At 35.8% G+C, this 14499-nt stretch overlaps 2 protein-coding genes across 2 annotated transcripts; both read right to left on the bottom strand.

The window, feature by feature from the left end:
* Nucleotides 1-468: 468 nt before the first annotated feature.
* Nucleotides 469-4724, bottom strand: LOC111277803 (C2 calcium/lipid-binding plant phosphoribosyltransferase family protein). The gene has a single exon (XM_022864218.2). The coding sequence runs from the start codon at nucleotides 3776-3778 to the stop codon at nucleotides 623-625; it is 3156 nt and encodes a 1051-aa protein (XP_022719953.2). The 5' UTR covers nucleotides 3779-4724; the 3' UTR covers nucleotides 469-622.
* A 2326-nt stretch (nucleotides 4725-7050) lies between these two features.
* LOC111277493 (F-box/kelch-repeat protein At1g16250-like) lies at nucleotides 7051-12885 on the bottom strand. The gene is given in 5 exon segments (XM_089763891.1): nucleotides 7051-8355; nucleotides 8781-9037; nucleotides 9040-9358; nucleotides 11217-11285; nucleotides 12093-12885. Coding segments are annotated over 4 exon segments (1212 nt in total). The 5' UTR covers nucleotides 11279-11285; nucleotides 12093-12885; the 3' UTR covers nucleotides 7051-7781.
* Nucleotides 12886-14499: the final 1614 nt, after the last annotated feature.

Here is a 14499-nt window from a genome sequence, read left to right as displayed (position 1 = left end):
ATATAGCAATATGGTCGAAAAAACAAAACTACATAGTCTGAGTTTTTCAGACAATGCTTCCTTTCTTTTTCCTTCTCCAAGTAAGACGTGCGTAGCTGGACCAACTTGGTTTGATTTGAATAACAACAAATACTTGCCTTCCAAAGCAGTTTTTGCTTAGAGAAACTCGATGTTGAATTCCAATGTATCAGCAACTTTTACATTTACCAGACTTTGAATGATTTTACCCCACAATGACTCCCAAAAAGGTGGAATTCATTGAATTAGTAGGTGCAGTATGATGTATTTACACCTTTGGAGTGGCTAGCAAAGTTATTTATTCTGAACTTAGTTTAATTAATGTCAAATTATCAATATCGATTTTAATAATACTCGAGTCGAATAGTATGATTTAGATTAAATGTGACACCAAAGTTAATTTTATATTTAGATCTATAATAAATGTGCCAATATTTAGACTTATAATAGTTATTTAGCAAAAAAAAAAGTTATTTATTAGTTATTCATAACCCCATTTTTGCTTAGCAGAAAAAGCTAAATAAGTTACATATAAAACTAACAAAAAGATCAGGTGCTGTAACTTAACTAGTTGTAGAGAAAAAACTGGCCCTTCCCTATTGACCTACATGATTCTGTCGGACAAAGCTGGAAGCCTTCGGAAGAAGTTCAATGCCGGCGAAGGCATTCGGTCCCGGAACAGTGGATGCCGGAAATAGTAGAATCCAAATGCCATTGCAACCATCTTTAGTGGTACCAAGTACAACAGGAATGCCACGACGAAACATAACCCTACAAAAATCCCCGTGGCACGCGGGTCTTGCCATGTCACCAAAGCTTGTACACGTTCACCTTGCGTGGCAAAATCACCCAATATGTTCTGCACACGTGCTCCTATTGCCCTTAGCTTATCGTACCTCATACGTACGATGTCCAGTGATCGGTTGGTTGGCATTGTTTCAAATTCTTCATCAAGTTCATCACGATCAACGGTGCCAGCCAATGAGATCTTGGGACAAAAGTGGGGCAATTTGTGCCTCGATCTAAACCTATAGTTCCAACTTCCAATCGCAAACACATAGAATGCTAATGTGGGGATGATCAAATCAGGGAACCACACTAGCATCGCTAGCAATGCATGCACAAGTATTGTAGCCGTTGGATTCTTCCATGCACGTGTATTCTCTATCCACCGTACGACATCAATCAAACTCGATAGCACGTTGACTATCCTTGACCAATTCGCACGTACTTTCCTCATGCTGAACGTGTGTGAGTCCGCATCGAGCATGTAACACACCACGTCACTCCCAAGTGGCGGCTCCGATCGTGACAAGTGCGCAGCCAATAATTTCACAGCTGTGCCTCTTAGCATCCCTTGTTGGGCCACTCCTAAAGGCTTTATATGATGCATCAACGGTAATAAAGGCTGGGAGTACACGTGTAAGAAATCTAATGTTGGAACTGCACGAACAAACCTTACAGCTACCTCTAGCTCACCCATATTTTGCACCCCACTATTACCCAGCATCAGCAAAGGATACGTATTCCTATACACTTTACCTGTCTCCAGTGTAGATATGCGTATCCGTACTTTCCCCATACGAAAATCTGGACGCGTGGCCTCTTTTTCACCGTTGATATCGAATGCTCCCCGACTATCAAACACGCCAATTGTCAACACGGTACATGGATCATACACCTTCCACGTGTACTGCTCATTCCATTTGGGATCCAAACAATCCGACACTGTACGAGTTCGGACCCACTTCGACCCATATTTTGCCACCATGTATGCATCCGTGGACCCTTTACTGTTCACCGTTTTCATCGGCAGCAAATTCTTGCAGCCAATGATTCCAAGCTCAAGTGTCCCAACCGGCGGCTTCCACAACTGTCTTGCTGTCGGTCGATAGTCGCTGCAAACGTGCGCCTCCTCATCCATCACGTGATATCCACCGTCGAAACATAGGCTCAAATGTAGTCTACCTTTGTAACCTTTTTTATCGTTTTTCGGATCCTGTAGATTGAACCATCGAGATATCACTTTCCGATCATCCACGCGACGTTCAATGGCGGTAAGCTGTATTCCGACTACCCCCAATGTCACCGGTCCTTTTGGTTGTCGATTCTCGAGATAGAATATTAAATGATCCCCAAATTGCTCGGCGGCAACGAACATGAGATCTTCATTCCATGACGGGTTGCCGTTACGAGAAACGGAAACTTTAGTTTTCTGCACTTGAAATCCCAATTGAGCTTTAATTTGAAACGAGCCTTCTTTTAACGCCGTTAACGGCAAAATATCTTGCGCTTCTAGGACGGAAGCTCGAAGGTACCAAAGCTTAGGGGAGAGATAAATTTTGGCGCGTGAATTGACACGGCTACCGGCGGTATCCGATTTCCACGAATCAGGGAATGCCTCGTCAGCTTGGGTCCCGATCCACGTGGCAAGCATTAGATCACCTCTGTGGGCTCCACCTCCTTCCAACCTATACCATTGCGGTGCCAATGGGCTGTCTGGTGGATCTCGTAAAGGTATCTCCGTCGCGTCGAAGCAAACTCCACCTAAGAAATTGGCTCCACCCGCATCCGCCCAAACGGAAACTTCCAGAAATGAGGAGGTTTCCGGTGTGTCGCGGGCGAATGCAAACGTCAGGTCCCACTCAAAGTACTTGGCTCTTCGAGCGGGTTCTGATGTGACGTGGGAACTGGAGATGGCGATTTTGACCACTGGGTTGCCATTGGTGGGAAGGGAGCCGGCTTTCACCACTTTGACGAAAACATAATGCATTTTTTCAACAAGATCAAATGAGGATCGTTCGATTGGGGTGTGATCAGGTGGGTCCACGGAGGAAACATAATTGGTGGGGATTGCCGGCCGTGAGAGTGGCGGCGGAGCAGAGGTGGTTCGGGCAACTTTGATTTCCGGAATAGATCCCGATGTTGTTGATGCAATGATATCCGGTGGTGGCGCCGGTGGGGCCCAATTTGCTGATGTAGGCTCAAGCGCAATGTCATTATCATGATCATTAGGTTGTACAGATTGTGAATCTGCTTCTGGCTCCACTTGATCAGCTCCTTCTGCTGGCATTTCACCTTTAGCTGCACCATTCTCTTCTCCCGCTGGCTCAGCTTCATTAGCTTTCTCAGTCTCACTACCCGCAGGCGGCTCACTCGGCCCCATCTCCGCCGCTTGCTCTCCCTCCACTGCACTTGCCGGTGTCTCATTAGGCTTCACCTCAGCAGGCGCTGGTTGTTGGTCAGAAGAAACCGGGGCCGCTGCCTTATCCGAAGGCGGCGGTTCCGCCTTCTCCTCCTCCGCTTTCGCCTCCTCCACAGCAGGCGCAGCCACAGCCGGAGGTGGCGCAACCTCATCAACATAATAAATCTTCAAGCCTATCTCACCTCGAATCCAACTAAACCAATATTTCTTCTGCAAAGGATAATAAATCAAAGCTTCTTCACCTTTCTTAACAAACTGTCCAGAACTCAACTTTATTCTTCCCAAAAAATTGTTCCTACTGGTTGGCCCATGATTCTTATCATGGTAAACATCGAGTTCAAGCATGTCACTGAAAACATCAGAGGATTTTTCCACGTTGAACTGAAGAACCTCGTTCCATGTAGGGTTTATATCCCTCATAACTGCCCTTGTCCGCTTCCTTTGTCCATAGTAGTCGATCACAACATAAGGACTCGACGTCCCATGACCGTCTTTCGGTAACAGATTACGTGCATCAATCACTTCTACGATCAGTTTCTGAGTTGTTGTTGCCATTGAAAAACAAAGAAACAATAAAAAAACTTGTTCAGAAGGGTATTTTAAATATTTTTTTCTTCAATTTTGCATGTTTGCATGAAAAAAAACAATAGGATTTTCTGGGTTTATAGAAATATTTCATACAATGTGAAAGAAAGGGTAGTAGGAGGTGAATGGTGGGAAAATAAGGAGATTTAAAGGTGCTTAACTTAACCTACAAGGAGGAAATACAGACATTTTTTTTGCTTATTTTAACTGATACTTTTTCTTTTCTGTATGTATTATGGCAGTGAAGATTCTTTGGCTTTTTTTTTTTTGAATAATTTTGTTTAGCTTTTGCTTTTGGCTGTCCTTTAGCAATATTTTAAACAATCCCTAGATTTGATGATGAGCTGAGTAGCATAAAAGAAGGGGAAGGAGGCAAGGGATGGAAGCTCTTGTCAAAGCTGAGGCTCTTTCTTTTTGGAGATAACACCGACCAGGGTATATTTTGTCATTCATCCTCTTCCAGCAGGTATCTTTCTTTTATAATAATTGGGTCATTTGACAAAGATGTGGCAATTACCAGTGAAGCAGTCAGCACCACCACCCTACTTTCTCACAATTCAATGAAACCCTGATTGCAACGTGTGGGGCATTCTAGCTGGCCCATGCCTGGTGGGGATCCACCTTGATCACTTTTTTGAAGCCGAGTGGAGAAAATGTTTGCAAGAGATGGATGAATTCTTGAAACCAAAAAAAAAAACCCTTTGCTTGTAATGGAAATGACATAATAAGTAAAGAGATGGACTTGGCATGTGAAAATGGTTAAATTTTGTTTGACAAAGAGTCCTTTCCTTTGCTTATGTAGAAGAAAAGTGTGCAGCTCTTAAACTTTTATGAAGAAATTGATGATGTAAGCTACCTGTTGCTGGTTTTGAGAGAGGAGAGTGGGTTTTTATATGAGAATGGTGATAGCTAAAGTTGGCAAATTTTATTTAAATTAAAGTCATTTGGTTTTCATGGTGTTGTGACTTAAATGGAGGTTGATAAATTTGAAGAATTTCTTTCTTGGAACCTAAGTATTACCATTTTCTTTCTTTTTTTATGGCATTTTCATTGCATAAGCAACAAACAAAAAGTAGCAATGTAATTGACATGAAAAGCACAAATTTGACATGTAAAGTAAATAATTTATTTCAGCTTGAAGGGGGGACTAAAGAGAAGAAAAAAAAGAAGAGGATAAGAAGTAGAAGGCTCCACCAAGCCACTAGGAAAAGAGGAATTCACAGGAGGGAAAAGAAAAGGAAGCAGAACATGAACAAGTGATGAAGTGTATAAGAAATGAAATAGATGAGGAATAGTACTTCTTCCAATAAATTATTGGGAATTCAAATATTAAAGATGGAGAGATTTGGAGAACCAATGGATGAGTAGACTAATGGGAATATTTAATTTGGTCCTTTTCTTCCTTCAAGATTGGAATTACTTGAGCTTTCAATATGCTATAAACCTGATGGAAATAACAAAGAAAAAGCATAATTCCAATCTGTTGGAAGCAATATAGCATAAATGAGCATGATCAATGGCTACAAGGGTAGCTTTTTGCGGAAGATGGTGAAGAGTTTACAATGTCAATGTATAAATTTATAATATATATTATTAATAAATCAAATACCGATCATTTATTTAAATTTTTATATATTTATTTTAAAAGTTTATAAAAATTATATTTGATCATTAATAATTAGTTATAATTAGATTCATTAATAATATATAAAATTTATATATCGATAATATATTAAATATAAATTTATAAAGTAAAAATACTTTTGAAACATAAGACAAAAAAAAAAAAGTAATTGTTAATTCTAAGTTACCAATGTTCTAAGCATTAGGCCATAGGTGTGTATTGATTCTTTTGACAATGTGTTGAACCAATAACATAAGATTGATTAGAAAGATACCATCAGCAATGTATAACTTGAAAGTGATTAGAAATAAAGCGACAATAATATAACTTGATAAAATATTAAACTTTTAATTTCAGTAATCTGTTTGTAAAATTTTAAATTCTTAGGCTCTGTTTGTTTTAACCAAAAATTATTTTCAAAAGTTGTTTTCAGCATTTTTTTGGTGTTTAAATATTTCAGTCAACTAAAAATAATTTTTGGATCAAAGACAAATAACGTCGTTTTGGGAGAAAATATCTTCCTATCCTCTAGTCCGAAAGAAAATTTCCACAACTCGTCTCCTCTGTCTTCCTTGTGGAGATCCCTGGGAAAACAACCTAAAACCTTCGTAAATATAATACTCACAATTCAACAGATTTTCCATAGCTCCTTCTCTTCTTTTGCGAACAGCCACCAAAGCAAACCCAACAGCTTTTGCTTCGGAAAATTTATAAAAAAAAAAAAAAAAAACTTGATCTTTCCAAATCCAACAGTTCGAACCTCTGTAAAAAAAAACAAAATTGAAATTTGGTCTTCAAGAGTGAATATGATGATGAAATCTGTAAAGAAAGACCTTGCATGCTTGTTTTTGTTTTGATAAAAATAAAAAATTTTGAACTGGGTTTTTTAAAAACAAGAAAATCAAGAAATTTAAAGCAATACCCATTTGACAAGACAGATTTCTTGCAAGGATAAGTTGAGAGCTGATCCTCCCTTGGTGGACTACCGCTTTACGTGGGTTGTGGTGGAGAGGGAAGAAGCAAGAAAAGTTGGCATGGTGGACTGCTACTTCATGTTAGTTGTGGCGGACAGAGAAGAAGGAAGTTATTTTTTTTAAAACAATCCAAACAAAAAAAAATGAATTCTTTTCTGGAAAGTATCTTACATGGAAAACTTTTTATACTTTGAAAGTTTATTTCAGTTTATCAAACGGAGTCTTAATTCAAATATTAGAGTTTAAATTTTAACAATCTTAAATATTAAAAGAAAAGGTAATTAGTAAGATTCTTGTAACCATACTCTGGCCTAATCCCATTCAGACAGAATTTGCCTGAAAGTAAAGAAGTATGAAAGTAGAGTACTGAACTTTCTATTTAAACCAAAGAAACCAGAGAATACTAGGATCAAGTATAAAAATGGTGGTTTACTTTGGTACATCAAAACCGTGTAGTGTTTTGCATTTCTAAAAACTAGTACAATCTTTAAGTAATGCTAACAATCAAACCTTGTAAAGCTCATATGTATGGTAATGGAAAGCAAGATTCTAGAATAGAAAGTGACAATTTCTTAAAAACTCAACTCCGCCTATGGACGAGAAACTGATCATCAATCAAACAACAGAAAGACAGGGATAAAAGATTGATATAGCAATGATTAATAGCACAAATAAAACATCAATATCTATACAAACTTTCATTATATCAAACACATTCTCTTTGGTAAATATGTTCATCTGTTCTTTCACAAATGTTCAACCTATCAAAGGCGACGAAGAGCAAAACTAACAATGAAATCAACTGAATAGTTTCAATATGTCCTGTATCTGCTTTCTAGGGAAGCGTTACCTGCATTAGCTGACCCAACACCTCACAACGAGCACCTGCACCAGCATTCCAGTAGTTTGAGGAGCTGTTTATTTGGCAAGGGCACAAGTAATGCTGGCTTTTCTCCTTGCGAAATTCATGGCAGCCATAAAGCAAGCTCTAGATGCTATGAATAATAGGATAAAGGTTACGGTACTTGTAAATTGTAATACCCTCCTGAAGCATTTCAATTTCGATGCTTCCTCTAGAAATAACATTACAAATAACAAATCCACCTAATGATATAAAACAGGGCTAGAGCTAGAGTTGCTAGATAAACTTCTGTTGCATAAGTACTGTGAAGGTAGTACATTACTTGAGACGTGAATATGGGGGTTCTAATTTGCTCTGGGAATTATATGCGGCCAACAATATTTTTTTTCTTAACAGCAAGGTTTGCCATTGACAGACATGTGAGGCTGCTGCACAAGAATTCACATTTCATTGGCCCTGCAACATGGTTAAGACTGCTTAATGTGTACATCATGAGAAAATAATTTTTCCAGATCAAGAAGAGTATTCTTCTTCCATGGAGGCACAGCCTAGGATAGAGCCACCTGCTGGCCTACACATGGGCCCGATTTCGCTCCAGCTTAATGGCCTCTGTAAAGGATCACAAACTCTCACCCCAGCTAACCTCACTACGTCAAACCTCCCAACTCCAGAGTCTTCCCACTTCAGAACCTTTCCTCCAAGAACATATAATTCATGTCTCAGTGCAGCAAAACCATAACCAAAAGCCTCAAGTTCTCGGGAGTGGTCAGGAAGATGAACTGGAGGAACAGCACCAACATTGTACCACTCACCTTGTACAGAATCTCTTGTTTTTACCAAGCTCTCCCCCCAATCCACCACAGTATAAACTTGATCACCCCCCATCACCTGAACTGCAAATTGAATTGCCCTAGAGAAAGGCCATATGTTGTTAACTGTGCACCATGTTTTATTTGATGGATCGAAAATTTCAGATGGGTTCTGCTCTGCCAAGCCTACCTGGTCACTCAATACATGAAATTTACCTTTATATGATATACCTAGGCAGTCCATTTGGGGGTTGGGCATATCCGGCAATTCCTCCCACCTGCAACAACCATTGAGTCATAAACAAGCCAAGCAATTTTGCAAATAAAAGAAAATTTTACATAATTTATAATATATTTTTCTAGGTAGATAATCAGTCTTCTGTCAAAGAGAAATAACACAAGAGGGGGGTTAATGCGAGACTAAAAAGGTCAGAATCAATAGATGCAAACACAATTTCAACAATTAATCCACCATAAGTCACGAACAATGCACCAGACAAAAGCCTCAGAGATTTACGGTGACATTTCAGTTGTTTTATAAATCACTCTAAGATTTTTATCTTTGATGCATCTTGTGCCTGAAGGTAGACTACAACTAAAAGTAGCTCTGATAAACCAGACAGCACAAACATGAAAAGCATTTGCAGTAGTAATGTGTTTTCAGAAAACAAAAACATATCATCCTGGAAGAAATAAAGCTTACCCGTCGCTTATTGGATCATAAACCTCAGCAAGAGAAAGCCCCCGGGGGTAAGATAAGTTGAGCCCCCCGACAACATAGACCTTCCCAGATATAACACAGCATGCAAAATGAGATCTTGGTGTTTGCATGCTCTTTAATCTGGTCCACTGTTTCTTAAATGGATCAAACTGCATAACAGCATTTGTTATCACAGGCATTTGATGGGGAGAAGCAGTATCACGCGGTGCATAAGAGCCACCAATCACAAGGAGACGATTACAGACACACACACACACGAAAATCCAAAATGCTGCAAGCCATCATGCTCAGTTGGAATCTTTGGCAAGGGATGCCATCTATCAGCTTCACGATCATAGGCAATCCACTGATTATTAGAACGCTCAGTGACGACAAATAACCAATCCCCACACCATCCTTGATTAGCTTTATAATTTGCATACTCACTGCTGCGAACCAAATCTTTCCACTTCTTTGAGACAGATTCAATCACCCCATGGTAACCATGTGACGACTTGGCCAGACATCTCAAAGCTAAATCATCAGGCAATCCGGGAAGAACACCTTCTTGAACAGATTCCCTAAAGTGAAATTCAGCAGTTAATAAGCTTAACAAAACTTCGAAACAACTTCAGAAAATAAAAGAACCAAAATAATAATAATAATAATAAAGAAACTATTGGTACACAAAGATGAAGACTATCAGGTTTTCACCCCTTTTTGTGAATAAGGTAAGGGGCTGATGTCATTAAAATTGCAAAACAGTTTACAGTTTTAATTTGAAATTCCTGCCAGCAAAGGATAGAGGACTTTGCAAGTTTGTGCAAGACTACATAAATAACCAACAGAAGATACATATTCAAAGACGTTAATCAATTCTTTTACAACTTTCAAGCTCTCTTTAATTTTGACATTTGACATTTACTTTGTCTTAGGCAAACAAAAAGTAACAAGCAAACCTTATAAGGAAAAAAAAAAAAAAAAAATATATATATATATATATATATATATATATATATATATACAGAGAGAGAGAGAGAGAGAGAGAAGCATTAGCTTTTGATTCAACCTATTGGATAGTCACTACTTTGTTAAAAAGAAAAAAAAAACAAATATTGAACGGTTCGTGTGATTAATCAAAATACATATAACAATAAAATTATCAAAGAAACAAACTTCAATTAAAAATAATAAACAAATAAATAAATAAAAGAACAAAAACCCATATTGGTAACTAAACTAATAAGACTTACATGCTTCAAAAAGCCGACCAAAATCAACTTCTAAGATTAAGATTATTAAAAAAAAAAAGGGAGCTTTGAACGTTCACCTGCACAACAGAGTGAAAAACAAAAAGATAAAAAATACTTTTTTTATAATTTGACTAATGATAAGCAAAGGGGAAAGTAATGAAAATGGGATTCTGGGTAATGGTTAATGAAGAGTTTTGTGATTTTTTAACCTGACGATTGGATCAAAAAAATGCTGAACTTTAGAAGGGAAAGAAACGAGGAGAAATAGAAAGAAACAGATAAAAGGAAACCCGAACGTGGCATTGACATTTCCGAAATCCTTGTTTGGGCCTCCAAAAACTAAGGAAAAATATATGTAAAATAGTAGTAATGTTTAAATTCATATTTTAATTTAGTAATTTTCTTAAATTTCATTAAGTATATTTTCCATATTTTTTATTTACATTTTAATAAATTTTAATCAAGTAAAAAAATATAATTAGGTTTCAAAAATAATAAAAATAACAATCCACTTAAACTTGTATAACTTGTAATATTGAGATTAATATCTAAGAATTTTATTTTTTACAAAAAAAAAAAATCACAACTTGGGATAATGAAAAATATTGTTATGCGAGAATTTAAATTTTAAATCTATTAGATATCACATTTTAAAAGTGATTGTATAAATAGAATGATTTAAAGTTTTGGGTTTTATTTTTTATCATATCAATGCAACAATTTTTTTGAATAAATGCCTTTTATTCATCTAAAGAGACGGACCAAATCTGCTATGGTAAACTTGTTAAATTAACACATTACAAACTCATAGAACATTTAACTAATAAGTTCCTAAGAAAAAGAAACTATATATAGTTCCTAGAGGATATGACTAGCTGAGAGGAGCTACAAATCCTTAGTTGAGCTTCCTCCATGATATAAACAACAACAGAATCAACACTGCAGGCAGATGAGCAGCTAAGGGGGTAAGCATGGACCATGGCCCCTAAAAAATTTTAGCAACCTTATATGTATCATGAAACTTACTATTTGATCCTCTTCTCCCGTTAAATTAACTATCTGGTCCCCTTTCTACTTATACCTGGTTTCGCCTCTAATTGCATGGGGATCGACCAAATTTTCTTCGATTTCTTTCCATCCAAACAAAATAGATACAAGCTGTGAGTGATAGATTTCAAATACTTGCCTTTGAGGAAACAAATTGCCCATTGAAGTTCTGAGAGTCGTTGCAATATTTTGGGATTCCATTTCGTCGCTGCAATATTTTGGGATTCCATTTCGACATAAGATTAAGATTATGTAATATTTTTGTATCATATATATAGTTATGTATGATTAAGATTGGTTTCAAGCAAAGGGGATAGAGATGAAGGAAAAAGAAAAGAAATTTGGTCTAATTGTATCTCTGTTTGCACATGAGTTTTATTTTTATAAATGGAAATGCCAGTTTTTTGTCAGTTGATAGTAGTACAAAAACTTCAAAAAAAAAAAAAATACAGTGTAAATTAGTTATGTAATGTATTGCAAAGTAATTTTTTAGCACAAAACTTGAATAGGAAAACCACTAATCATGAACTGTACTATAACTTGATAAACTTGAAACAGAATACTACTAGGGTTTATGTTATATCAATCTATTCATTGATATAACAGGTGCAAGAGACCTCAAGAATTCAAATTAAGAGAATATTATTGTTTTTAGTTTTTTGGTCTGACAAATTGTTTTAGAATAACTGAATATTGAAAGACAAATAATATTTCATGAATCCCATAAGTTATTATCAATTTACCATACAGCAAAATACTATGTATAATATAGCAAGGAAAATGATATATATATATATAGCACATGTGATGCATCATTTGTTTTGGAAATATTCTAAAGAAGGAAAATGGAAAAGGGATTTTATTATTTGTACATATACGATAAAATTTAATGAAAATATCACTAGAAATATGCAGAAATCAGAGTTCTTAATGGAGATTTAATAAGAAAATAAATTAATGAAAACAAGATATTATATAAAGCTGTTTCTTACATATGTATATCTATATGCCAAACCTGGATTAGAGATCATAGCCTTGGCTTGATTGTGTGGGATCAAGGAAAAGCATGGTGTGAGGAATGAAGCCTGGTCCGAGATCGATTGATCAATGATCAATCCCTCAAGTTATCAAATAATTAAGAACATAAGGAGAATTGGAGAAGTGGAGGGATCGATCCATCTTGGATCAAACTTCATTCCACAAACCCTCTTTTCTTCAAAGAAAACACTCTTTTAAGTCTTACCCTCCCTAGCCAGCTCTGATCTCCCTCTTCTCTCATATCTGATATCATCCTTTCTTGCTCTCTCTCTCTCTCTCTCAAACACACACAAAAACACCCTTCCCTTCCTCAAGGTAGGTATGATCTTTATCTCTATTTCTCTTTCTTTTCCTTCATGATTTAGCAATCAAAACTGAAGAAGGTTTTTTATCTTTAATATAAATATATAAAGGAGACACAAGCAAGCATGCACACACAAATCAAGCAAATATAAAGGAGAGATAGAGAAAAGAGAAAGAGAAAGAGACAAGGATCTTGGATCAAACTTCATTCCCAACACCCCTTTTCCTTCTTTCGATGACCCTATACTTTCTCATGATTCAACAATCAAACAAGGCTGCAAAACACTCAAGTTTTCTGCCTCTGATCTCTCTCTTTCTTTTTCTCCCAAACTCACAGAAACAAGTGAAGTGAATGCGAGCATGATATAGTTAATAGTTATATCAAAGAAAGGGAGAGACAAGGAAGGAAGAGAAGAAATTAATAAAAGAAAAAGACATAAACGTAGAAAAGCACATGATTGACAGGTCACTACAATCTTAAAATAATAAAAATGCTGGTAGGTTTTGGAAGTATGGTATTGTCTTCTTCTAAGTCTTTTTTGAAGAGATAAAAAAAAGAAGAGTGGTTAGAAAAATACAGGGCTTTTACAGCCTATCTCTGTGAAAAAAAAAAAAAAAAAGAATCATGAGCTTACCACTGAAAATAACGAGAAAGCTACGAGACATTCAGAAGTGACAATATGGGCCTCCACTACAATAAGATTTTAATATATTCGCCCTTCATGTTTTATGCATCAAATTAGGAAGGAAATGGAAAATCGAATCCTACTCTTTGAACAACAAGATCATACGTTAATCATTATGTTAAATGATGTTGCTTGTAATTATTGGTATTCATGTTTTTTTCTTTATTCATTTTTGTTTAATCTTGGCCTGTCTTAAAATATTTTTTTCATTCATAGACATTTAATATTTTTATTTTTTAAACCATAAATTTATTTTTTATAAATGTTTTAACATTGTAATTCATACATTTTTTTATATCCAAATTAAATTTATGACTAATTCGAATTAAAATAATATTTTTAAATTTAATAATTTTGATCTCAAAATTAAAAAAAATGTAAGAGTTACAATAATTTAAATAAATCTCTCTCTCTCTCTATATATATATATATATATAGACACGCGTGCGCACACACACACCAAGTAAAATGGATTCATCAAGGTGATAATTTTTTTTTTTTTTTTTGGCCAATGGTGTAATATGCTAGTTAGGGTTAAACTAAGAAAAAAATGGTTAGCGTATATATGTATAAAAGAAAAACCCTCCTACTTAATTATTAATCCTATCAATGATCTTAACTAGTACTACATATATAGAGGCAAGATTTGATTTAAAGCTTTGACATGTACATGCATTTGAAATAATTAGCTAGCACTTCAAAATCCTTAGATCCTTCATTTTATGATGTTAAGTTGCACCAAGACTTATAATTAATGTATCTTTAAGAGTGAAACTTACCAAAATGAAATGATGCATGGTTTTCTTGATTAGCACATGCATGTTGTTTTGAGTCTTAATTAGTCTTAAAGTAGGATTAATTAGTCTTGATTATATCTTGAATTCTAATTAATGAATCCTAGGCAACAAACCTTAAAAGATTGTAGTTTTGGTTGTTTGTTCTTGTCTACTCCAATAATTCATCCAATTGAAAAGGCTTTGAACCTAGGAAAGATGTCACCAAAGTGCATAATGTTGACAAAAGTATAAGAGAAATGGGTCCAACTTCTCCAAATGGTAATGATCACCTAACAATGTATTAAGAAATTAATTATTGGAGTTAGTTTAACTATTTGCTACAATGCTATCCAAGCTGTTATACCTGCTACCACTCAGAAAGGCTAGCTCAAATTATATACCTAGTACAGCCTTAAGTAGGTTAACTTTAAGAAAGTCCAATTAGAAATCAATAAGGGAATAATAGGGATTTTAAGAGACTTACAATCCATTTGAGAACACTTAATTGGGTTCGAAATAAGGTTATAATTGTTTTAACTTGAGAGATCGGATATGAAAAACTCCATAGGATATAATTAATGGGAGGAGATTGAGCTCCTTTATATGTTCAGATATAATT

The sequence above is a fragment of the Durio zibethinus genome, chromosome 7 (assembly GCF_047325235.1).
Source record: "Durio zibethinus cultivar Kanyao isolate XHJ-2024 chromosome 7, ASM4732523v1, whole genome shotgun sequence".
NCBI classification, from domain to species: domain Eukaryota; kingdom Viridiplantae; phylum Streptophyta; class Magnoliopsida; order Malvales; family Malvaceae; genus Durio; species Durio zibethinus.
The sequence above is the reverse complement of the archived record's forward strand: the minus strand, read 5'-3'. Positions and strand labels throughout refer to the sequence as shown.

Bases quoted from the DNA above. Each gene is read 5' to 3' on its own strand.
- LOC111277803 (XM_022864218.2), bottom strand. From the start codon at position 3,778: ATGGCAACAACAACTCAGAAACTGATCGTAGAAGTGATTGATGCACGT.